Source organism: Lampetra fluviatilis, chromosome 4, assembly GCF_964198595.1.
Source record: "Lampetra fluviatilis chromosome 4, kcLamFluv1.1, whole genome shotgun sequence".
In the NCBI taxonomy this organism is placed as follows: Eukaryota; Metazoa; Chordata; class Hyperoartia; order Petromyzontiformes; family Petromyzontidae; genus Lampetra; species Lampetra fluviatilis.
In genome coordinates this window covers 32773795-32800650 of record NC_136278.1, presented here as the reverse complement: position 1 = coordinate 32800650, position 26856 = coordinate 32773795, and the positions used below count along the sequence as shown (strand labels likewise).

The following is a 26856-nucleotide window of genomic DNA, read 5'->3' as shown; positions in this document are numbered from 1 at the left end:
TGTTCTTTTAATATTTAACGAGCTGAAAAGGAATTACTAAAAGACAAATACAGTATGATGATACCCCGTATAGCCTCTTCAGGCTATTGGAGTAAGTGCTGAAACGAGCACATATGAAGGCTAGAAGGTCGCACGAGAGGGTGGGATGTTCAGCCGCCGTGGTAATGTTACACACCGTACCAGGTTCTATTATAAGGCTGAAACGACCTACGAGACGCCCAGGACTGTCTCAGATATTCGTCATCACTGTCCATCACAAACAATCACCCAGCGTCACTGGTGCGCATCTCGCTCATTTGTTACAGTGCCGTCTGAATAGCATCAAGTCCTTAGCCAATTGGATAAACACACCTTTTTAAATGTGTATGCAGTCTTTCAAATTAATCCTCTGGGTGGCTCCGTCATGTGCTTCTCAATAAAGCACGAGGCACCTTGTAACAAAACGTAAACCCTGAGCCTCTCACCGCCGTGCTTACGCACCAACGAGATGAAACGATGTAATCAGGTCGCGTGGCAATGCTTGGTGGATCATTGCAATGCAGGAGCGCACAGGATGCCGGCGGCTTTGGGGATGCCTTCATCTATCAGTGGAATGACTGATGTTAGCCAAGGCCGGGTATTAAAATCAAGTGGCCAAATTCACATGAAAATCCGTTAACTACTGCGTCACAGTTTGCTAAAGACCTAGATAAAGATCCCACCTACAGTGAGGGAAATAAATATTTGACCCCTCTGCAAAACATGACTTAGTACTTTGTGGCAAAACCCTTGTTGGAAATCACAGAGGTCAGACGTTTCTTGTAGTTGGCCACCAGGTTTGCACATATCTCAGGAGGGATTTTGTCCCACTCCTCTTTGCAGATCTTCTCCAAGTCATTAAGGTTTCGAGGCTGACGTTTGGCAACTCGAACCTTCAGCTCCCTCCACAGATTTTCTATGGGATTAAGGTCTGGAGACTGGCTAGGCCACTCCAGGACCTTAATGTGCTTCTTCTTGAGCCACTCCTTTGTTGCCTTGGCCGTGTGTTTTGGGTCATTGTCATGCTGGAATACCCATCCACGACCCATTTTCAATGCCCTGGCTGAGGGAAGGAGGTTCTCACCCAAGATTTGACGGTACATGGCCCCGTCCATCGTCCCTTTGATGCGGTGAAGTTGTCCTGTCCCCTTAGCAGAAAAACACCCCCAAAGCATAATGTTTCCACCTCCATATTTGACGGTGGGGATCGTGTTCTTGGGGTCATAGGCAGCATTCCTCCTCCTCCAAACACGGCGAGTTGAGTTGATGCCAAAGAGCTCCATTTTGGTCTCATCTGACCACAACACTTTCACCCAGTTGTCCTCTGAATCATTCCGATGTTCATTGGCAAACTTCATACGGGCATGTATATGTACTTTCTTGAGCAGGGGGACCTTGCAGGCGCTGCAGGATTTCAGTCCTTCACGGCGTAGTGTGTTACCAACTGCTTTCTTGGTGACTATGGTCCCAGCTGCCTTGAGATCATTGACAAGATCCTCCCGTGTAGTTCTGGGCTGATTCCTCACCGTTCTCATGATCATTGCAACTCCACGAAGTGAGATCTTGCATGGAGCCCCAGGCCGAAGGAGATTGACAGTTCTTTTGTGTTTCTTCCATTTGCGAATAATCGTACCAACTGTTGTCACCTTCTCATTAAGCTGCTTGGCGATGGTCTTGTAGTCCATTTCAGCCTTGTGGAGGTCTGCAATCTTGTCCCTGACATCCATGGAGAGCTCTTTTGTCTTGGCCATGGTGGAGAGTTTGGAATCTGATTGATTGATTGCTTCTGTGAACAGGTGTCTTTTATACAGGTAAAAAGCTGAGATTAGGAGCAAGTATTTGACCCCCTCTCAATCAGAAAGATTTCTGGCTCCCAGGTGTCTTTTATACAGGTAACGAGCTGAGATTAGGAGCATACCCTTTAAGAGTGAGCTGAGATTAAGAGCACACCCTTTAAGAGTGTGGTCCTAATCTCAGCTCGTTACCTGTATAAAAGACACCTGGGAGCCAGAAATATTTCTGATTGAGAGAGGGTCAAATACTTATTTCCTTCATTAAAATGCAAATCAATTTATAACATTTTTGACATGCGTTTTTCTGGATTTTGTTGTTGGTATTTTGTCTCTCACTGTTCAAATAAACCTACCATTACAATTATAGACTGATCATTTCTTTGTCAGTGGGCAAACGTACAAAATCAGCAGGGGATCCAATACTTTTTTCCCTCACTGTATAGCTTTAACAGATTATTGGAGGCAAGTGCTGTTAGTAAACACCTATGAAGTCAACACGACACAAGAGGGAGTGGTGTGGCTAACATCACGCTCAGTCCCCTTTTGTATCCCAAGTGATAACGTTTAAACATCGCAACAGGTACTTAATTAAGACTGAGTCGACCTATGAGATGCCAAAATCCAGTTCAAATATTCTCCACTGTTATTGGTCCTGAGCGGGTATTGAAGTGGGTGCGACGGTGGCGATATGTGAACTCCCTTGTCTGGTATACAGTAGGTCGTGGGTTCGATATCGACCCTGACGCCTTTATATATCGAAATTGCATGTTCTCCCCGTGGTCGCGTGGATTTTTCTCCAGGTCCTCTGGTTTTTCCCTCCACATTTAGAATCAACATGCGCTTAGAGTATTTGTTTGCAATACATTTCCACACGATAAGCCACTTCGTTGAGCTATTATTTGTGGCCAGGTCGCTTATGAAAAATATCTATATAGCTCAGTGGCCCTTACCTGCTAAAATAAAAAAAAATCGTTTCGTAACTCGAATCGCTAGGTTCATAGCGAAGTGTGCTAACCACCTCGCTACTGATCCCCACCACAGCTCCCCAAGACACGTGCATACAAACACACATATGTATATAAACACGCTCACATGCGCACAAACACAGTTATAAGACAATGATTCCCCATATAGCCTTAAAATACTATTGGGGCAAGTGCCGTTAGCAAACACCTATCAAGGCCTGCACGGCGCACGAGGCCAGCACCATGCACGATTACCTTTGTCTCCCCAGTGGCGATGTTTACACACTGCACCAGGAACTCATTTGAGGCTGAATCGACCTCGGGAAGGAGGCCCAGGACCGGTTCAGGTAACCGTCACTGGTGTCGGCCGTGAGCGGGAATTGGGGCGCCAGATTCGTCGCACAGCTCGTTAACCGCTACATTACCACTCCCCTCTGAGACACACACACTCACGCACATGTGCCCGGATTGGCACACTTGGTCGAGTTTGACTGAGATGAATTCTCTCATGGCCTTGGGAATGTAATTTTGGCTAAACTTACCTCCCAAATCACATGCAAAATGATCACTCATTGACTGAGTAACACACTTACCGTGATCACTCGCTTAAGTGTCACAATCCTCTGTGCTATTTAATGCATTAACTTTCCAAATTCCATCCCAGTTATTCTATAGACGTCACACTGTCATGATACTTAATTATAATTTCAAACAATACAAGTCTGTGATATCCTGCTCAAATGAGCATTGTGGCATTGGTACTCATCTCCTGTTTCGAGCCCTGAACTTTTGGTGGATATTCCACATTCCTATTATATGATAACCACTGTTGATTTTTCCACAAAGTGGTACTCTATTTAAACTCGCAATCTTCTGATTGTGAGCTGCTTGCTCTACCTAAGCCACTTGGCCGAATGATGATGATAATTTCCAAAATTGTGTCATGAGATTAATCTATCGGGAACTCTCGTGGACAGCAGTGTAACATCAACCCCGTGTGTTAGAGAACGGCTTCTGCAAGAAAACGGCAAAGGTCTTAGTTAGGAGTCCCGTTAATTGCCTTTCATCCACCCAAGGGTGGCTCCAAATTCTAACATGTCCTACTTTAGAAATGCTTCTCAAATGTACATTTTTTTAAATGTATAATTGTGAGATCTGTAATAAGCCCAAAACAAGTGAAAAAGAAAAAGGCTATGCTAAGTTCATTGTTAACCAGACAGAGATTATCAACTCTTTACACTTGAGAACCAAGTTTAATCACAACTCAGTCGTACATTCATTGTTTTTTGTGCGAATATCTGGGTCTCTATTTAGTCTACAAATCTCTATATACGTGTATGGGTCTGTATGTAAATCTATGGGTCTCTAAGTGCGTATTTGGGTCTCTAAGCAAGTCTATAGACCTCTTTTCCACACAGTAGGGAGCAGCACTTTCCCAGATACCCTGCTATTGAGAAATGTTGGTCACATGGCATGACCGGGCTGAAAGCCACCAACTCGCTACACTTGAGAACTCGGGTTTATTCAAAGCTTAGTTAAGTCCATGCGAGTCTATTGATATAGACGTAAGTCCACAAGTCTCTATTTGAGTAAGCATATTTGTGTAAATCGATGAGTTAAACCTTATATGTTTTCTATTCAATGTGAGGTTGCGGGTCTATGTGTAAGCCTATGAGCATGCAACCCATTGATAACAGGGACAAGACCAACAACTTACACGACACTTGAGAACCCGGCTTAATTAAAACCCACTTCGCTCCGTGCTACTGTAGCCGTTGATTTTATGACCCTCCTATTGTGTGACGTCCCCGCTCTGCCGGGGATTGCGAGAGCCAACGGGGGTGACTGGCTAATGGGGATAATACCATTAACAATATCCACCCTCTACGAGTATACAGTAAGGTTCAATCCCCCCTCCCACTCCGCTCATGCGAATAGCAGTAATATTAATTCACAAGCCTCCCCAATCCACGTATCAAAAATGGGGGTTCCATTTGACCATAATTCACCACGATAGTCATTGTGGGTTGGTAAATTGGGGGTCCTGAACCACTTTGTCACGACTTCCTGCCTCCCATAGATTTTGTGGCAGCCATTTGTCAAGCAACTGCTGGGATGAAGGCCTCTCCACTTCGTGTGGGTTATGGGGGTTGTTGACCATCCTTCACCACGCTGGTCAACAACCCTGAAAAAATACCCAAGTGTGTAATCGGCTGTGTTTGCATGATGTCTTATTTTCTCGATCTTCTTTTTACCACTGTCGCTGAGCAAGGCAAGATGACGAGTTCAAGTTAAAGAGGACGTTACCGTCAATACTGATAATGTCACTTACCTCGCCATTGTTTTCTTCCTTGCACAATTGCCAAATCCTGACCATTAAGGTCCCCTCTTAGTCTCATCCCACTCGCAGATTTGGGCATGGATGACACCCCCCCCACCACAAAGTATATTGTGCACTCCTTGGTGGGGGGGGGGAAACTTGTTGGGAAAGGACAGCCCCACACCGAATGCTCTTCATCCCTGCGCCCACCCCTCCCCCAAAGCTGAACTGGGTCTCAACCTCACTGTCGACTGAATAAAACTGTCGCATGTACATGTTAATCCTCATTCGCTGACGATGTGTCTCTGTTTTCCACCTCCTCTAGGATCAAAGACAAAGACGAGGGGAAATGTATGGCAAGTGTGGAGTGATACAACTACACAAATAACAACTGTTACTACAATTACCACAACAGCCAACAATAACAAGAGTAATATGAGTACACATCATAATGGGCCATGTGGACTGGTGGATATGAGCCTTTGCGTGGATTTCCGATGCAAGCGGTGACCACGGAGAGCGAACTTATCTTGACGTGGAGAACAGAGGAAATTTCTGTTGTGTTGGGAAGAGGACAGAGAGAAGAGGAGGACAGGGTTGTCATCAGTTCGTCTTGTCCATCGATCTCGTGATTAAACTCAAGGCCACCAAAAACTAACACCATCTCAACGAACAAAAACGAAAAGACCACGACCACGAACTCACTCCGAGCAAGACAAACGAGGCATCAAGTTGAAGACACCTAAGAGGAAGAAGAAAAGATGACGTCCGGACTCAACAGACAGGCTTCCTCCTCCACGCAGTCTTTGCCACCAGAACCTCTGGACATTGCACAGAGCAAAGGTAACTCCCGGCGAGTTCGCCTCAATGTGGGAGGCCTCACCCATGAGGTGCTGTGGCGGACCCTCGAGCGGCTGCCCCGCACAAGGCTCGGCCGCTTACGTGACACGAATGCGCACGACACCGTCATGGAACTGTGCGATGACTACAGCCTCGCAGACAACGAGTACTTCTTCGACAGGCACCCGGGGGCCTTTTCCTCCATCCTAAACTTCTACCGCACTGGCAAGTTACACATGATGGAGGAGATGTGCGCGTTGTCATTCAGCCAGGAGCTTGACTACTGGGGCATCGACGAGATCTACCTGGAGTCTTGCTGCCAGGCGAGGTACCACCAGAAGAAGGAGCAGATGAATGAGGAGCTGCGGAGGGAGGCAGAGAGTGCCCGTGAGCGCGAGGCCGAAGAGTTCGACGCCACATGCTGCGCGGAAAAGCGCAAGAAGCTCTGGGATCTCCTGGAGAAGCCCAATTCTTCTGTGGCGGCCAAGGTGAGGCACGCTCCTTCCCTGGGAGGTGGAGGGTAGAGAAAGGAGTGTGCATGACTCGGTCTGAGGGTGTGTGCAATTCTGATCGAAGGTGTGGGGGACTGAGGACGTGGGTAACACTTGGTCATGATTTGAATCAGTATGGTGACATGGTCCAATGCGAGCAAGTTCTCCCTTTATTGAAGAGGTTCACGGTTTGATTTTGACAGGCCGCCCTGTCACCCACAGTTATAACCGTCTGCTTCACAGTGGATCTCAAATATCTACTAACGTCATTCTAAATTACTAGACCTTCGTGAGCTGACATCGTGGTCCAAATTGCCAAATTAAAACAATTACACCATAAACCAATTCACCAAAATGTACTTGCCTTGTGTCACAAACAAACAGCTGCTACTGTAGGTGCCCTTTGAATGTTTGAGATGAGATAAAAATTTGTTGAGTTATTTAAGCACCATACACAATTATTGTTTTTTTTATTATTATTGATCGTTGGTGTGAATGAGCCCTACTCTTAGTTCTTTCGGTAAAGTCACATAGGTAAAAAATGAAATAAAAATAAAAATTCATGACGTTTCGGAGGCAACACAAGTCTCCGTCATCAGGTGGGACCATCACAACCAGATTTGCTGCATCAAGTGAGGCAGGGATTCCAAGATGCAAGCTCTTAAAAAAACTGACGAGGATATCATCAGGAGATAGTACCATGTCCTTGACCATAGAGACTAAGTTTTGATGTAGTATCTCTGTTTACCAAAGTTCCAGTGCCTGACACCCTAACAATAATTGAGGACTTGGTCCAACATGGATTGAATTCAGATGTACCTGCGCTGGTTAGGCATTGCCTCACCAACACTTATTTTACCTGGAATGGCACCTTCTACAAACAGAATGAGGGTACCCCTATGGGCTCCCCCTTGGCACCAGTGATAGCCAACATGTTCATGGAAAAGTTTGAATCAGAAGCCATCCAGACATCTACCCTGCGTCCTTCCCTGTGGAAGAGGTATGTGGATGACACTTTCGTCATTTGGCCACATGGCCTCCCAGCATTGAACCACTTCTTGGACCACATCAATTCCAGACACCAATCCATCAGATTCACCATGGAAGTGGAGAAAGATGGCAAACTAGCATTCTTAGATATTCTGTTTGAGAGGAGACCTGACGGATCCTTGGTACATTCTGTCTACAGGAAAGCCACCCACACAGATTCTTACTTGAAACCGGATTCCCACCACCACCCATCTCAAACTAATTATCTCATCAAAACGCTATACCACAGAGATCATGGCATTTCTGACCAACACCACCTGGCTAGTGAATTAAGACATGTACATCGGGCCCTCAGGATGAACGGATTCTCGAGAACGCACCATCCACCAAGCTGTTTCTCCCACCATACAGAAACAGCCACTTGAAACGCCGATCAAAACTATCACGTTGCCATACATAGCAGGTGTGACCAAAAAGATCTCCAAAATTCTAAACAAACATAAGATCCAAGTCCGATTCAGTACAGTACATAAAATCCGCGATCTAATTCCATCTGTGAAGGATGTCATCCCTGAATTGCAATACCCTGGAGTCTATAAACTGAGTTGCAGCTGTGGTGACTGTTACATTGGGGAAACGAAACGTTATGTCTCTGATCGTGTCCGCGAGCACAAGTCAGATTTGAAACACGGCAAAATTGAGTCTTCCGTCGTTGCCGATCATTGCTACAGCGCGGTGGGCTCTCATGATATTGTTTTTTCCGAGACCAAGGTGCTCTGCAAACCCTCTGGCTACCATCAAAGGTTTGTACACGAAGCCATTCAGATATACAAACACAGACATAATATCAACCGTGATGATGGGTACAAACTTAGTAATCATTGGAAAGATGTTATTAACCATGCAAAAAAGATTTAACTACACATTTTTGGACCATCTTATCTGACAGGCACTTTTTTACTTTACCGAATGTTAACATCCCCAGCGTTTAACAGTACTCTCTTTATTGTCAGCCAACACTGGTATAAACATGGGCATTTTCGTTCTCTTCTATCATGTGCACTAACAGGTGCTTGTGCACAGGCATGTCCACGTACACGTGCACCCCGAGCTCTCTTTTAAACCCCGCCCCCCCTTCCAATACGTTATCATGTGCACCAACAGGGACTTGCGCACAAACACGTCCACGTCGACGCCTACGAGCACCTCGTGCTCTCTTTTAGCCCCGCCCCCCCCTCCCGATACGTTCCATTCATTGGCTACCACATTCTGATAAGCTCCCCCCCCCCTCCCCCTTAACTTGTATTTTTTTATTAATTTTAATTTCATTTTTTACCTACGTGACTTTACCGAAAGAACTAAGAGTATGAATCCTTGCAGTCACGAAAGCTTCAAATCTAGAATGAATAAGTCCTTATTGAGGGGTTGGGTGTCTCAGATTGATGCTGCGGGCGACTCGGGTCTTCATCCAGAACAACCAGAACCGCGCACATGGTTTTTCTCTGTTTGGACTCTGGGTTGAGTTACTCACAGACACGTGTAAACGAGGACCGGGCCTGTCCCTGATGTAAATGGAGCATGCGTAAGCAGCCATCCTCAGGTGAAGAACAGAGCTGTCGGAAAGACAGCGTCCTAATGAACACTGCTAAGCTTGGCAGTGTATTTTAAGCTGGGTTAGAGGAGGAGAGCGCCTTGACAACGAAGTTTACATATCAACAGAGGAATTTAGCATGTTGATGACCAATGCAGATATGGGGTTAGTCACTCATTGTGGAATATGTAGGCGGTGCGGGGTCTCAAAGTCATATTATGCTAGTATATTATGTAGCATTAGCAGTAATAAGGAAGGGAAATTTTAATAATAAAGAACTGCAGCAGCCAAACCACCGCGTATCAAGCTAGTGCATTATGTGGAAAACAAAAAAGGAGTTTCTAAAGAACTGCAAATACCCTACGACCATACAATAAACCGATGTGAAAAACTAAATATAAACTACATCAATATAATCAATGTACTCAATATACTCTCCAATAAGCTGAGCTACTAACAATAAATCATTATACATTACACTTCTATGTCGAAAAAATAAGTGGCGGTTTTTTCCTTAACGTGAGCACCACGGACAGCGGACTAGCGTTGTTCAGACGGACGAGTCCATCTACGCTCGGAACGGAGGAGGGGGGAGAGAGAGAGAAATAGCCACAGTGCGCTACACTGTCCAGTGTTGCGTTACAACTATGCTATAAACTAGACCACTATACATGACAATATTATACCTTAAAATCTAAACTACACTGTATAATATCGTATACACAGCACCAATATAAGCTCTAACATTATGCATTATATTCATATGCCTCCAACTAAACTTTTTTCTACATCAAACGACTATACACTGCCATAGACAAACCCCTACCTTAGACTATACATTGTAATATTACACTATGTATTATTCTACAAACCCTACTGTATACCACACTGCTGTACATTCACTACACAATTACGATACTATATATTACCTTAAACATTATATTAAACATTACACTATTATACAATTGATTATTATACAATCTACTATACACCATACTATTGAACGTCGCGTGAAAGGTACTAAGAGGAAGCAAAGGAATGTGTCAGTGGGAGAGTGGCAGCAGGAAACTTGCAGCAGAGCAAAGACTCCGATCTGTGAAGAGAATACAAAAGCTATATCGTCAATGCCAGTGAATGGAATGCGGTCTGAAAGTCACCGTAAACGTGAACACAATCAATCAAGACCCGAAATAGTGTATCACGTCCTTCCAATGATTGCTGAGCCAGAATCCATCTTCTCGGTTGAAATTGTCTTTGTGTTTGTATATGTGGATCGCCTCATGAACGAATCTCTCATGGTAGCCGGATGGCTTGCAGAGAACCTCCGTCTTGGAGAAGTCAATGTCATGTGAGCCCACTGAATTGTAACAATGGTCTGCCACGCTGAGGTGTTGGTCCTACCGTGTTTCAAGTCTGCGGTCCGAGACATGTCGTTTGGTTTCTCCAATGTAGCTGCTACCACAGAGGCAACTTAGTTTGTAGACGCCAAGGTACTGTATGTCTGGAATCACATATTTTACAGACGGGACCAGATCACGGATTTTATGTACTGTGTTGAATCGGACCTGGAACTTGTGTTTATTCAGGATTTTGGAGATGTTTTGTGACCCCGGCAATGTATGGTAAGGTGATGGTTTTGAATGGCTCCTCAAGAGGATCCTTCTTCATGGTTGGAGTGAAGGCTTTGCGGATTGTGTAGTCGGAGTAACCTGGTCGTAGATGCATTGGGCTCTGGTCGGAGATGCATTGGGCTCTATGGTGTAGAGTCTTGATGAGGGAATCTTCTGGGATGGATGGTGGTGGGAATCCGGGTTTAGGTAAGCATCCGTATGGGTAGCTTTCCTGTAGACAGAGTGGTTCAATGAATCATCAGGTCTCTTTTTACACGCTTTTATTTAACTCACTTCATCTGTTTTATCCTCAAAAAAGAAATCCTGTAACTCAAATTTTACACACTTCCCAAATGTGCTATCGACTGCAAACTTCGTATAGGTATGTCATACTGATGACAATACTATATTCTATCATTTAAAATAATATATATATTAAACAATCTTTTTAACGGCTCTAATTGTCCACGCTCAACTGACGTTGCCTAAAAATCACCACGGTCCCTTACGTCACGGCAAGTCTCGGGGAGCCATGCCCAGGGGCGGGGGATGTGGAAGGAGGGGAGGGGCGATGGGGAAAGGGGGCAGGGGGAGGGGCAGCTCGGACAGTACATTTCATTAAAGCGTGTTTAAAAAAAATTATATTTTATTTATTAGGACATCCAAAAAAGGTAGCTTGCCATCTTTTTCTACTTTCATGGTGAATTTGATGGCTGGGTGTATGGAATTGATGTGGTCGAGGAATTGGTCTAGAGCAGGCCGGCCATGTGGCCAGATGACAAAAGTGTTATCCACGTACCTCTTCCATAAGGTCGGGCGTAGAGTGGCAGTCTGGATGGTATCAGTCTCAAATTTCTCCATGAAAACGTTGGCTACAACCGGAGTAAGGGGAGAGCCCATTGGGGTGCCCTCAGTTGTTTGTAGAAAGTTCCATTCCAGGTGAAGTATGTATTGGTTAAGCAGTGTCTCACGAGGGGGGGGACCTCAGTGTTTAGTCCCTGATGAGCCAAGTATTCAATGATTGCGATGGTGTCAGGTACAGGAACTTTGGTGAATAAGAAAACCATATCAAAACTGACAAACAGGTCGTCTGGGGACAGGGAAATACCCTTGATTGTCGATACCATATGAGTAGAGTTTAGTACCGCAGAGGTGGTTTTTCCAGTGAAAGGCCGCAGGATTATAATACTCAATAATACTCAAACATGCAAAGATCCGCTATATATCCTTTACAGTGAGGAGAATGTGTGACGAGCAGCACACACACTTTTCCAGCGTGCTCTGTGCAAAGAGCAGATAAAGATGGGATCAGAGAGCGATTCAAACTTACGGAACAAGATTAGCGGTGACGTCTGCAGGTAGTGTCACTCGCCCCCCCCCCCCCCCGCAAGGTCAGTGATTGCTTTTGGGGGCTCAGTGGGCTCGGTGGGGGGGGGGGGGGGCTGTAATTAAATACAAGGATATGATCAATACACGCAAGGCAATGTCCACCTGTTTTTGTGTGGCCGGGTGGCTCAGGAGTCAGGGACGCTAACCAAGCACCGTGGAGAATCCTCGGTTTGAAACTGGGTGTCAGCTGCTGCTGATTAAGCCGGGTTCTCAAGTGTAGCCAGTTGATGGTCTCAGCCAGGGTCATCCAAAAATTACAGCATAAAAAAACTCCATCACGTTACTTTTCGCGTGTTGCTTTATTTGGCTATATTACAGTACACATCGCATTGATCGATACGTGACAAACACGTTGCGTGGCATATAAATTGTTCTCCTAATGTCGATTCAGAGGATTATTGAAGTCTATAGGAGAACAGGGCTGTTCTCTGACAGAGTGGTGCACTACGTACTGTAAGAACATAAATGTATTTATATCATGAGAGCTTACATTTAATATAATTGTGGGAAAGATATAAAACAATACTCTGTACATTTTAATAAAAACCAGGATTTAGGAAGCAGAAAAAAATGAATGAAACATTAATTATGTATTAAAATGCACCCGCTCTCCTTAGCTTCTCAGGGTTCTGTCTGTATTGTGATTGCGTGCCAGGCTGTTTGCAGGGCTTTTTCGCATTGTGGGCAGCAGAGGGGCAGTGCAGTAAAACACCATTGTGATAATGTACTGTATTTAGATGTTCTCACGTCTATGGTTCCTCCCCTACCGCCATAAAAGAACTGTCTCAACCGGCAATGTTTTGGGTAGGCCCTCATCCAGCAGTGGATTATCAAAATGGCAGTGCACGTACATTCACAAATGTCACTGACCTTGCAAAGCCAACGAGGAGGGTTTACACAAGTCATGCTCTGGATTTGCCCGACCAATAAAGATCCCAGTAGCGGATGTGGAGGAAGGATCAACAAAGATTCGAACCCATAAATCCACGCACTGCCCATGTTCAAGTTGACACGTCACTTCATAATTAGGGGGGTGTGGGGTATAGGGGCTACCCCCACGCACCCCTCCTGTGCAGTTCAAGCAGCACCTCTACTTATATGCCAACAACCATACACAACGTGTACGCAGCGAAAAATATGTATAAAAAAACAAGCGATTTGATGCATGTCTTTCGTGAGCTTAAAAATCGGCATGAAACTATAAATCAAAACGTTAATCCACTTTAGTCTTGAAGTTACAATTAGAGGAAATTTAAGTATCGTTCCATTGACGATTCTAAACACAGCATGGAGAGATGAACATTGAGAGACAAAAGAGGAACACGTGGATGAGAGACCGTCAAAAAAAGTAAGTTAGCTTGTGCAGGACCCATCTCAAGAAAAGATGATGGCTGGTGGTTAAGACGAGCAACACAGGGGCAGCCAAAGGAGGGAGCGCCAGAAAGGGAAGAAACAGGGGGCCACTGAGCGAAACCACGAGCAGGGCTGGTGGAACATGGACCAGGCAGGAGATGAGCAGCAAAAACACGAGAAGGCAAGCGGCTCGAATCAGACAGGCTGAGTAATTGCACGTCAGCAAGGGAGGCAGCCAACGAAAGTGTCGGCATCTCAGCAAGACTGTTGATGGCACAAAAACGGCATTCGTGCATGCAGAGGAGCCTTACTGAGTCCAAAGACAGATTTTCAAGAGAGGGAACTAGAGTTACCTGAGAATACCCACTCCGTACACGAGGGGATAAAATGCGAAAGCCAGCTCGACAGATGGTTTCCCGAACACAATTACTGGTGCTGCCATCTCCTGCGCGCCTCACACCCACCAGTGAAGTTGTCGAGTGTGCAGGCAGTGCTACTGCACCAGGGCCCACGGGCCCAAGGGAATTAGTTGCCAAGCTACAAAGACGAGATAAATTGGACAGGGGCCCCCATTTCCTTCTATGCAACAGGATCGATACCAACCATGTGCCAATCGTGATGCGCCACCGATCACAGCCCAGCAGGTTTGGAAGTTTCACACAGATCTCAGTATGATCCACTAATCCCTGCCTCCATATGTATGGAAGTTGAACCGTACGTATCGAACCGTGCTAATCGGAGGTGCGTGTATAAAGCCACCGTCTCACATTTACAACTATATCGAGTGCCCTGGACTGAGAGTACTGCTGCTCTGAAACAAAACACTGCTGCACACAATAGGTGGCCTTGACCCTTATCCCAACTTTATCATTAAACATGAACATTGAACATTATAACCCCGACACTATTAATAGCCATAAACCAAACTCCACACCAACCCTATCCCTAACCCAACCTTAACCCTAAACGCATTTGTCTATGAAGATTAATGTCTTCCACAAACAGGAATTCCTGATGCTGATGAGGGATTAGGCCATAGGGTCTCATTGTATATGTGTTAGTTAACTTTACAGCGCACACTGATCAGCGTGGCGAAGTCGGGGTAAATAACCCCCATACCGACACAGCTTGGGGAGGCCTTCATCCAGCAACGGATTGGTAAAGAGCTTCGGCTGTTCAATCACACAATGCATTAAAAGAGGCGAGATTTTTTAAAATTGTGACTTGACACATTAGTGCGGCCAGAAAAATATGAATAGGTGGGTTTGGTGATGGCAGAGGGGGATTGGGAGATATGGGGATGGATAACTAAATACTCAAGGACGCTTTCGTTGATTCGGACAATGTATGAGCAGACACGGGGCCAGATTAGCATTCCCCGGGCAGTTTGTCCCATTGTTGTAAAGTGGGTGATGAAGTCATACAACAAACACCGACGAGAATTAACATTCATCACAGTTGACAGTTGGGCCGCACAGTTAAAATGATTAGAGGACCGGTAATCATGAAATTGGAGAATCAGGAGACAACAGAGTAACCGGACACACGAGGGAGAGTACAGATAGGAGAGATGAGACAGGGGACAGGAGGATCGGGAGAGAGGAGGGAGGAGGGGGGAGGAGACAGGAAGGGGGAGGATCAGGAGGCAGAAGAGGATCTTGAGACGAGGAGGAGGATCAGGACACAGGATTTGGAGACATAAGGGAGGAAACATAATACAGGTGGGGTAGGGTAGGAGTGAGGTTGGGGGGTAAATCTAATCAGGTTTGCGTGAATTTGGCAAAATCTGATAAGCAGACAGAGGTTGGGACGCTGCCAAGTGTCCGAAGTGGTCTCTGCCATGCTTTCCCCTGGCAGATGATTTGTCACCTTTACATTTCATCCACAATTCTCCAAATGTAGGACAGATACATTTAGCTTACACACCTTCATAACACCCGTATACAACCAAAATGTTTATATATAATAGCAGTTTATATAAAAAGTTGAATATCGATGGCATTCGTTTTAAATTAGCTATAATAAATTACTGTGCTTTGTCAATCTACTGTTGGAAGGCCTCCCTACACGTTATCGGTTATGGAGACTGCTTGATCATCGCTCACCACACTGGGTAGGTTTGGTGAATGTGTGGAAGCAGAACCATTCCAGGAATCACTCGCCATTGATGTCAACCATGGCCAGGAAAGCTACTTGGGTTACTGGTTTCATCACGCAGTACACTAAAGACTTTTATTTTTATCAGGCGGTAACCCACTGAGACTTTACGTCTTTGTCAAGGTCAAGAGAGATCTGAGTTCGTGATTATGACTATTACTTTGGAATAATACATGAGAGTAACAGTAATAATCTTAATTATAGTTTCCCAATTTTCCAGGTCTCTGGCAAAGGACAAACTAAAAATTAGCAAGCTCTCGTCTGGGTAAATGACTGTAGATTTTGAATGCCCATGAAACATAACCTGGTTAAATAAAGGGCCTTGTAAGTAATTAATTAAGAACACCAACTGATTAGATGAAGTGCCTTGCATTTACATAATTCTCATGTATCTCTTCTGGTTAAGGACCTTGCAGATAGTTGACCCCAATGGGATATTACACAGTTAAATAAAGGGCCATTGTATTGGTATGCATTACGCGCGGGGTGGTTGTAAGCGATGCAGCATTGCTTCGTGCCTCAACTTTAAATCCAAAAGGCGAGAGGCCAAGGGAGGGTGCGAGGGGGGTGCTGCGGGGGGCGAGGGGAGGGGTTCGCGAGGAGTCCGGCGTCCATGGCGCTCGCGTTGTTATCATTCCGGTGGGCATGCACTTGAGACACGGTTTCTTTGGGACCGCGGTGACCCTCAAGCCATGCATCTGTCGAGATCCCCTATTTCGCCCCCCTCCACCTCCTACACTAACTGGGGGGCCCGAGTGGGTTATGGAATGGGGTGATTTCAAAGAGAGAATGTATTGACTACTGGGGCAAATGCTGGTAGCGAACACCTATTAAGGTTCACTGGTCGACACGGCGTACGAAGGAGTGGTGTGGAAGACACCACACCAACCGCCCTTGTCTCCCCAGTGTTGTTGCTTATGCTCTTTTACAGCTACTTTTATTCAGGCTGAGTAGACCCAAGGGAGGGGCATGCCATCGGACAGGTTCACATACCGCTGTTATCTCTGGTCGGAAATCGAACCCTGAATGTTTTTAATGAAAGCCTGGCACCATACACATGCAATACAAATGTAGTGAGCCCAAAGACGAGGGAGAGCTGGTACTTGTGTAGTAGGTTCGAATTAGGTGCACACACACGCAACTTGGAGGCAACACTATTTATTAAACGGTAAATAATATAACACTCTACATGAGGTGGTGACCACCTTCCTCAACTCACTAACACTCTGGAACACGACACAGACTGGACCAGGCAGGCAACAGCCTGCCTGGCCCAGGACGACGACTCGGGACTTGACGACCAATGATGTCTTCACCTTGTAGTCCAGTACAACAGCAGCCTCGCTCTGCGTTCACACCACGCTTATATTTGGTTTGGCGTGGCTGGCTCCGCCCCGGCGTGGCTGGCTCTCTTCAGGCCACGCCTCCCTTCCCAGGACACGCCTCACTTCCCCCACCTCTGGGAGGGTCCGGATCCCTCCACCACGTGACCCCCCAGGCACCCCCTTGGGGCCCCCAGCCTTCGTACGGGCCGACACAGTAGTGACCTTTCTCTGTCACTACACTTGTGGCAACAGTTTAATTTAACAAATAACTCAATACAAGGCCCCTACTACAAAGGGGTAGCGGCCCCTTACACCTGCTACCTGGGGAGGTATGGCCTCCGGGCTATCGTGCCTCCGAACACTGGGGACCACTCTACACTCAGCCCTCCGGCTAGAGGCCCTAGGGGAGGCTATCCTCACCCGACCCAGCCAAGGTCCTCGGGTCCCGGACACTGGTCCACTTCGTCCCGGCCCTTACAAGGACGTCGTGTCTGGGGGTACCCAGGGTCCGACCACTGTCCCACCTCAGTCCCGGGCCTTAGAAGGACAGCGGGTCTGGGGGTCCCAGGGTCCTACTCGAAGCCCGGTCTTCAGTCTTCGGCTTGAGGACGACTGCCGAACCCGTGCATGGGTCCGGATTTTATACACCTCCTAGGGTCTCTCCGCCCCTGGCCACGCCTCCCTTCCAGAGTGTTCCAGGGGATCCTAGAATATTCCCCCAGCCCCCCTCTTGGGGAACCTCGGTGGCCCACATATCACCCCATACTGACGTATGTCCGCTAGTGCAGGTAAGTTCATGGCGTTACACAAACATATACATCCACGTGCATATTCTGTACATACGAGGGTTGATCAAAAAGTACCGGCACTACTTTTATCGAGACAAACCTTAAGAACAACATAACTAATCAAGTGTATATCCTTCAAAGTAGTTTCCTCCTGTTCGAACACGATAGCGATTCCAGCAGTCCTGCCATTTGTCGAAGCATCTCTGGTATTCTTCTTTCGGGATGGCTTTCAGGTTGAGTTGCATTTTGGATAATGGTTGGGCATATCCTGAAATATATTTCCTTTTAGGGTGCGTTTCAATCGAGGGAACAAAGAAGGTCACTTGTGTCCGGATTTCTCAAGGATCTGTGACCTCACAAAATCTAGCCTCGTGAAACCCAGGATGGATAGTAAGGAGGCGAGCCTGAATGTTGCAAACCGGCGCAGATGTTCCTTTAAAGGGCTGCACGTTTGCAAGCCTAGATAAGGGAGGGCATAACTGTGGCCGAGAGCTGGAGTTTCGTATGGAGTGATCGCCCAGGTAGCTTCCATTTCCGCGTCACGAGGCTGATAAAAAGACAATGCCACTCAAATGATTCGGAGTGAAATTTCTGCTGCCAAACTGGAGTTGGTCATAAGCACATTGCGGAGGTATGGAAACTGCTCCACTCTCTCCATAACTGCCCCATCACACATGAGGAGTGGAGGGGGTGGAGCATTCGATAACACACCATGCCCAGGCAGGTGCTTTGTTTTTTGGGGGCTGAGAGAAAGGTGCCATCCCTTAGTAATGCATTCCAGGTTCTGCAGAAGTGTCTCCAACACCTTCTTACACACACACCTCACGCACGTGCATTCCCCAATGGGTATTCGTGCGAGGCTCAGTCGACCTGGAAGAGGCCCAAGACCAGTTCAGATTTCTCTCCACTGATGCTAGCCGTGCTGGGGAATACAATTAATCGCACTCAGGTACCGGGATTCGTAGCGCCATGCGCTAACCACCGCACCACCTCTCTACTGAAACGTGCGAGGTGACGGACCAGCATAATTCAGCCATCAACTAAAGCGAGGGTTGGGGTGGTGGGGGTTGAGTCGGGGATGGGAAGTGATGTTGCAGGGCGCGTGCACGTCCAAGTACACGCACAGCTCTGACTTTCAATCAGCAAGATAAATAAGCAAGCAACACACCTCCCTCGCGTATCCGTTACTCCACGTAACACACAAAAGCACTTCCTCCACTCAAGCAGCGTCCAAGGTGTCCCCATATCCCTGCTTGCGCTCTGTAAATGCTAATTCACCTGGTTATCTGCAGGCTGGCGTCTGGAATGCTCTAATCGGATTTAAAACGGAATTGTATACATAATGTGAAATAAAAAAGTGCACATGTACAGCGCTGTTGTCACCCCACTGCTGGGCGAGGTCCTGAAACGATGACCGGGTGCCGTGCGTGGCGGTGAGTAAACATCGACAGTGGGGATGGAACGGCCACTCGGGCAAGGTTCGAGCCACACCACCCGCCTGAGTGCATTGCTATATTTATATGGCTGTATATTAAAGCGATTATTGCTATGTGCAAACGTATGTCAGTGTGTGTATACGTATTTACAGTACATGTATTAACATATGTATACGTACATAGTGCGTGCGGAAATGTATGTGCCCCGTATGTGTATACGATCGTATGTTTCTGTATATATGAATACCCCACGGACGTGCATAATTGGGTATGGACGTGGCGTGGGGGGTAACCCGAGTGAAGTGTAATTTTTGTCTATAGGCTCCGCTTGCGTGTGCAGCTGTGCGTGCTGATTGGGGGGGGGGGGTCGCGGATTAGGGGGTTTATCCTCCTGCGTAGATTATCCAGAACACGCAGCTAGTGCGCTCCTCTGCGCCTCATCACACTCTTTACAGAACGAGGCCGCCTTCCCCGCACACGTCCAGTACCACACTCGACTTTGATTAGCTAAGTCACCACTTGGTACATTTTCCGCTGGTATCTTCAAATGCCTGCAGAGTCCATCGCGAGTGCTCGCTAGGGTCGTGATGAACTTGACTCGGATCAGCCATGGGCTAATCCATGTGCCTGGTGTAATGGGTATTTCTTTAAATTTGACATGCCTTAATTAAGTTCCAATTACATTTCCATGTCACATTGCCATGTGAAGTTATTTCCTTTGCGAACTCTCACAGTGAGAAGCTCGACATATCCTATAGAGCGGTACTTATTGTATCATCTTCCAGAGATATGATGGGCTGATCCGACAGCTGATCTTGCGCTGTCTCCAAGTTGTCGGTGTCCACACGTGCCTATGTGCACACGTGCCTTTGAGCTTGCATAATCGTCGATTTGGCAATGGCCTTGGCAATTTGATAAGCATTTTAGGGTTTTTATTATGGGTATTTCATGTCCGTATTTTACTGTCATAACGTTCATTACAATTTTCTTTTTTTGCTGATGTTTGTATTGATAGATTATGATCTCTGTTCACCTGTATTACCTTCATATTTTCTGTGAAGCATCTTGACACGCAGTTGCATTTAGACGCTATACGAATTGAAATTGCATTTTAGTGCAGTACACAACTAATTATTTCACATTCATGTCCTTCTCCAAGCACAACATGTCAAGTTATATGTTAGGATTTTAGATTAAAAAAAAATCTCTTGGCCCTCACCTGTGCTGAAACTCGACCGCCACCACTTTAGTTCAGCAGTGTCACGAGTGGAGAGGACATAAGGGCTGGGGCGCGTTGATGAAGAGACACCGTAGATATCAAGTCGATTTAAAGTGGTGCCTTCCTCGTTGAGGAGCTGTAGCCGAGGCGATGCAACGCAGCATAAATCCCAGCATTGGATGACGTTTACACCCCCCCCCACCTCGGCTAGAGTGTCACTGCACTGAGTGTTGCTGTGTTAACATAAGTAGCCGATAGCGTATTACATTTTAAATGTTCTCTTTATAAACAAACATAGCATTTGTTAATAATATTCACCACTTTGTCAATCCGCTGCTAGGTAGCCTTTTCAAGCCAAGTCGAGTCAAATGTCTTTGTTTAACCAGGTGGCAACTCAAGAGACGAGGAAAAGTCCAATTTCGAAGAGTGACCTGGATGACCAAATGGAAAAATATTGAAACTAAAGAATAGCAATAAAGCAAATAGAAATTCGAACCAAAAGTAATTGCATCATATTCATTTGATTCGTGGGGGTTGGTCAAGGTTAGGGAAGGAGTAGGTGAACAAGGGAGGTACAAGGTCAGTTCCGATATCACTTGCCACTGATGTTAGCCGCGGTCGCGAATTCAACTCAGGTAGCTGTGTTCACAGCACAGTGCGCTAACCGCTGTGCCACCACTCCACCCCTACATAAATACTCATGCTCGTTCCTGTAAAAATTTAGTAAATTGGCTCATACCTCCCTATTTTCTGGGATTGTTGTTGTCTATTGCTCACCACTCCCTGCCCTCTACTGCTGCCTGTGCACTCTATGCACTGGTCAGTATTCCCAGAGCAGGGCATGATCCAGGGGGGCTCAGACCCAATAACCATCAACAGCCATAATCAATGCACTTCTGTATGAAGGTATCCCGAAGCCATCCCCATCCATAACACAACAATTCATGCAACTATTCACCCAACACCTGATTATGAGCTGATTCATTTGCTCCATCTCTGCGGTAGATGGTCTCTTGAGCACATTCCTTCCTTGAACTGTCACTCAGTTATATCGCCATTTATTTACCCAGGACAACCAAACTCTTCATTTACCCAGGACAACCAGATGCTTCATTTATCCAGGACAGACTCTCTATTTTCCCAGGACAACCAGACGCTTCATTTACCCAGGACAACCAGACGCTTCATTTACCCAGGACAACCAGATGCTTCATTTACCCAGGACAGACTCTCTATTTACCCAGGACAACCAAACTCTTCATTTACCCAGGACAACCAGACGCTTCATTTACCTAGGACAACCAGACTCTCTATTTACCCAGGATAACCAAACTCTTCATTTGCCCAGGACAGACTCTCTATTTACCCAGGACAACCAGACGCTTCATTTACCCAGGACAGACTCTTTATTTACCCAGGACAACCAAACTCTTCATTTACCCAGGACAACCAGACTCTTCATTTACCCAGGACAGACTCTCTATTTACCCAGGACAACCAGACGCTTCATTTACCCAGGACAGACTCTCTATTTACCCAGGACAACCAAACTCTTCATTTACCCAGGACAACCAGACGCTTCATTTACCCAGGACAGACTCTCTATTTACCCAGGACAACCAGACGCTTCATTTACCCAGGACAGACTCTCTATTTACCCAGGACAACCAAACTCTTCATTTACCCAGGACAACCAGACGCTTCATTTACCCAGGACAGACTCTCTATTTACCCAGGACAACCAGACGCTTCATTTACCCAGGACAGACTCTTTATTTACCCAGGACAACCAGACGCTTCATTTACCCAGGACAGACTCTCTATTTACCCAGGACAACCAGACGCTTCATTTACCCAGGACAGACTCTCTATTTACCCAGGACAACCAGACGCTTCATTTACCCAGGACAGACTCTCTATTTACCCAGGACAACCAGACGCTTCATTTACCCAGGACAGACTCTCTATTTACCCAGGACAACCAAACTCTTCATTTACCCAGGACAACCAGACGCTTCATTTACCCAGGACAGACTCTCTATTTACCCAGGACAACCAGACTCTCCATTTACCCAGGACAACCAGACTCTTCATTTACCCACGACAGACTCTCTATTTACCCAGCACAACCAGTCTTTTTGAAGATCATCCTGCTACATTGCGGTTTTTGGACAGTCTCATTCATGGGAGTTTGGCTTCACATGGGAGGAAACTGAAGAACCAAGAGAAACCCCATCACACATAAGAGGGGTTAACGCTTAAAGCTCAAAACTGATAGGTTCATTAACCCGTTTACTGTACTGCCCTCTCCTGGCCATCTGATAATTCCACGAAAACTTATATACAAGTATTAACCAGTCTCAACCTGCTTAGCGTCTGAGATTCGGCGAGATCAAGCGGCGCGCGTGTGTGGTGATTTGGTCTTTCGCGACGCATTATTGCAAAGGCACAAACTCAGATCCGTGCAAGGGGACATGATCCTCTTGGCTGTTACCCTCTCCACCACCACCCAGCTCACAAACCCTCGCTTTGGGAAGGATAATTAATCCCAGACATCCGTGCCGATTGGAGGCAAAATAATCCGGAGTTCCACGTAATCCTGACGATGAATTACACGTGTGAGAGCATTAACGCGTTAGCGTTAAGTACAACACAAAAGCATCCACATATATATGCGCGGCACTAATTTCAGTGGCCTCGGGACTATGAGATCTCCCGGTGTCTCTTGGGTTGGCGATGGAGAGGTGCATAGTTGGTGGGTGAGATATGTACTTTGGGGGGCTAAAATATTTATTATAAAGTAATATTTATAATAAATGATTTATTGGAAAATGAATGTCCAGAATGAAGGGAGTGCAACTTTTTCATGAGCAGAGCACACAGTGGACTGATGCGTCCAAGGGCACTGGTTCACTGATCACGCCGGTCTACCGCTTGGCTCTCCAACACACCGGTGTGCTATACTAGTGACGAATTGGCATGTTCTGTGTACATCACAACCCTTACGAGTTGGCTGTGTCGGGTGGTGGTGGGTTTTAACGGCACATTTATATAGTTACACGATCTAATCCAAAAACCTCAATTATGGATGATATTGGTCGCGAAAGCCTGCTACGTGTTAAACGGTGGGTTCCTTGACAAGTCCCGAGTGCAGATGTTACCTCAAAAGTCGTTCTGTAATGTCTACACTGCCTGCACACTCGATAGCTACCCCGCTGGCTGAATCCTTAGACTGACGATGCAGAAAGTGGAGGATGATTTTGCCCTAACTGGGATAATGAGAAGTGACACCCGACGTTTCGCTCGCAAAAACGAGATAAACGGCAGCGGCGCGCGAGACACGGCACCAGGGAGAGCGCTGCTCAACTCACACGGAAATATTCATGAGGATTAACACGGAGAGCTGCTCCCGCATGTATCCACTGTTATGTCGCTTAATTATTTCGTCACAGAATGGCTCGTTAACAAGTCTCACACGACAACCTGCATTCCTCTTCGAAGCCATAACGCGACCGAGATGTGTAAATAAAAAACATTCATGTCGAGGGACAAATATGGGAAGGAGGCTGTTTTGTCTGATTATTTGTTTGTTTCATGAAGTTGGCTGCTTAGATTTTATTTCTCCAGACACATAGACTCGCCTCATATCTCGTTTAACCGCATCCTTCCATCTCCCCTTCAGTCTCTCTCTCCTCGTTCTGCCCTGCACCAGTGTCATCTCTATTCTACAGACCGACCTGCATTAACAGTGGTGAATTAACAACCAGTGACCATCAATTTACTAACCAGGCTTGAACCTGCTTAGCTTCTGAGATCTGATGAGATCGGACACGTTCAGGGAGGTATGGTCTTAGGGAACGAGAAGTGGAATGCGCCTGTCTTATCGTGATGGGTTGTCACCTGTCCTGGTTTTCCCAGGATCATCCTCTCATTGATGAGGTGGTTGCTGGCCTGAGAAATCTATCAACTTTACTGGGACATGAAATATTTTTTTTATCAGTTATGTAACAATACACCACTCAACAAAACGTATTTACACGTTATTCTGCCGTCTCCTGGTATTGTGGGATATTCTTCTTTCAATGCTAAGTTTTTGCTCTTCAGAGGTGGCAACCCTATCTCACATGTGGTGGAACACCTGGTCTGTCTCCTCAGATATTTATAATCACATGCGAGTGTGGCTATAATAACGCTGACATCGTCGAAGGTTTGTTTGATGGGAAGAATGCACAGCAAGGCTCAGGGACGCTCGCCGTGTCACAGGAATTTGCCAAACAACCGCGCTTGCATCTTTCATCATGGCGCCTGGCTCCCTCTGCCTCTCCATCCCTGCCACGCCAACGGCGACATCCCGACCGGGACTAAAAAGCAGGGCTCCAACAGGACCGCAGTTATACAGCAGCTCGTTTTATAGAGGCCTCCAGCGAGAGAGAGGATTTGTGTTTTTTGACGCAAGATGTTGAGTTCAGGCTGTCGCAAAAACGCAATGTTACATTCACACTGATAAAAAAAACAGAATGGAATTCCTGCCTGTGCTGGGTTAATCCCAGATATTAGGGTCACTGCGGTATGGCAATACTCTGATATATCGCAAAAAAAGATCCACGATAATCGTATCAACACATTTTGCTAAATAATTGTTGAATTGTGATTATTATTGCTAATTTTATTATTCTAAAATATTCAATTTTATGGCCAAATATTTGTCTGAAATCACAAACTTTAAATTATCTCGTTGCACCAGGGTGCACATCCACTAAGCTCCACCACTGCTTGCATGCCGTGTGTGAGTCATTCTTGTGTACAACTGTTTTGGTCCAGGCTTGATTGGTCTTGGGTTAGTGTGGAATGGGTGATGGGGGAGGGCTGGCTGGCAAAGGACACTGTGTGAATGCTACACAGGAGGAGACATGCCCATGACAAACACCTGCCCGCAGTGTGCCGTGTGCCTGCTGGCTTGCTGCCCGAGCGATGCCACCTCTGCCGCGCTTCCCTACATGAGTTTAATTTAAATCAACGACAGCTCACTCTCCTCAAGGGACAAAGATACACCATATAGCATTTAACAGACTGTTCAAAGACACAGACATAAACAGAAATACTGAAACATACACAAAGACACGCAACAAATATTAAGACTAAGCCACATAGTGACAGACTCAAAGACGCACACACTAAGAAACACAAAGACACAAACACATGGCTGGGAATTGAACTCGAGTGACTAGGTTTGTATGTATGTTGAACTTCTTTCGCACCGTATTTAGCCAAGTGCTAATCGGAGGTGCGAGTTTGCAGCACAGTATCCGAAGCGCTGTGCCACAGCTACCTGAATAAAATACCAATATCCCACATAGAGCCTTTCACAGACCGTTGAGGCGAGTGCTGTTCGTAAGCACGGATTACATGAGCGGTTACCCCATAATTCGCGCATTTTGCCACCAAACCCAGATATCTGCGTTTCACTCCCAACCACGGCTGGCAGTGAGTGGCAAATGATATCAGAACTGGCCCTGCGCCTCTCTTAAGCCGACCAAGTCCCTAAATCAATCATTAGCGTTATTGTAGAGAATTTAAGCAATAAAATAAAAAGCAGATCATTTTCCCTCTTGCCATATTTGTCTCTCCACGTATAAAAATAAAAGTATTTGAAGGTAAAAAATACTTGACTAAACGAGCACCTGTAGCAGTGTGTATGTATCTACGAAGGTCGTCATGGCACATGACATGGAAGGTGGCTAGTAATATGTCCGGCTGCCTTTGTCTCTCCAGTGTTGATGTTTACGCACTCCATCAGACAGCTATTGTGCCTAAGTCGGCCTAGGGGATGCCCAGAACCGGTTCAGATATTCGTCACTAATATTGGCCCTGAGCGGGAATCAAACTCGGGTCGTCGCATTCATAGCTGTGTAGGTTATACAGGTGAAATAAACCACTGCGACGACGATCTGGGCTTGTGTCTTTGTCTTTATTATTTCTTTCACAGCTGGACAGCTCTGCTCTCTCTCTCTCTGGCACGGCTGCACTCCGTTCCGTACGGCTGGGGGTTACTCGCGTCCCCTCTCTCTCTCAACCTCTCCCGCTCCCGCGCGCCGCTGACAGGCGGTGCGCTGGGAGGAAGCCTCCGGCCCGCCACGTGGCGAGCGATGTGGTCCCGCTCTCTGACTCCACACACTGACCCCGAGCTCTCTTCCGCTTCCCCTTATATCCCCTGGCCTACGTCACCAATCCCCGCCTACAGCCACTCTCCCTCACGAACCTTCGAGATGGTTACTTCCCCCGAGCCTTTTGAGCTCTGCCCCTAACCTCGGCCCAACCCTTTAATTGGGTGATGGCCCAAGCGGCGGAGCCTATCCACTGATCGGCGCTCGTCGATGAACTCTCGTATTACACAGGTATTTTTGTCTTTGCTCACTCTCCACTATCTCAAAGAAAAAAGATCCTCCTCATAGCCTTAACAGACTTTTGAGGCAAGTGCTGTTCGCGAGCACTTATGAAAACTGCCACGGTACACGAGGGGGTGGGTGGAAAGCACCACACCCGACCATCTTTGTCTCCCCAGTGGCAATGT

The 26856-nt window shown here is 46.5% G+C and overlaps 1 protein-coding gene across 2 annotated transcripts in view; it reads left to right on the top strand.

The window, feature by feature from the left end:
• LOC144931789 (potassium voltage-gated channel subfamily B member 1-like) overlaps positions 1 to 26856 on the top strand; it is a 121437-nt gene that overhangs the window by 5419 nt on the left and 89162 nt on the right. Inside the window, exon 2 of one of the 2 annotated variants that reach the window (XM_078856093.1) lies at positions 5422 to 6424. In XM_078856093.1, the coding sequence (XP_078712219.1) occupies positions 5858 to 6424 (567 nt within the window). In that variant the 5' untranslated portion in view covers positions 5422 to 5857. Of the gene's footprint in view, positions 1 to 5421; positions 6425 to 26856 lie in introns of those variants that run through there. The other variant, XM_078856094.1, reaches the window with a different exon arrangement.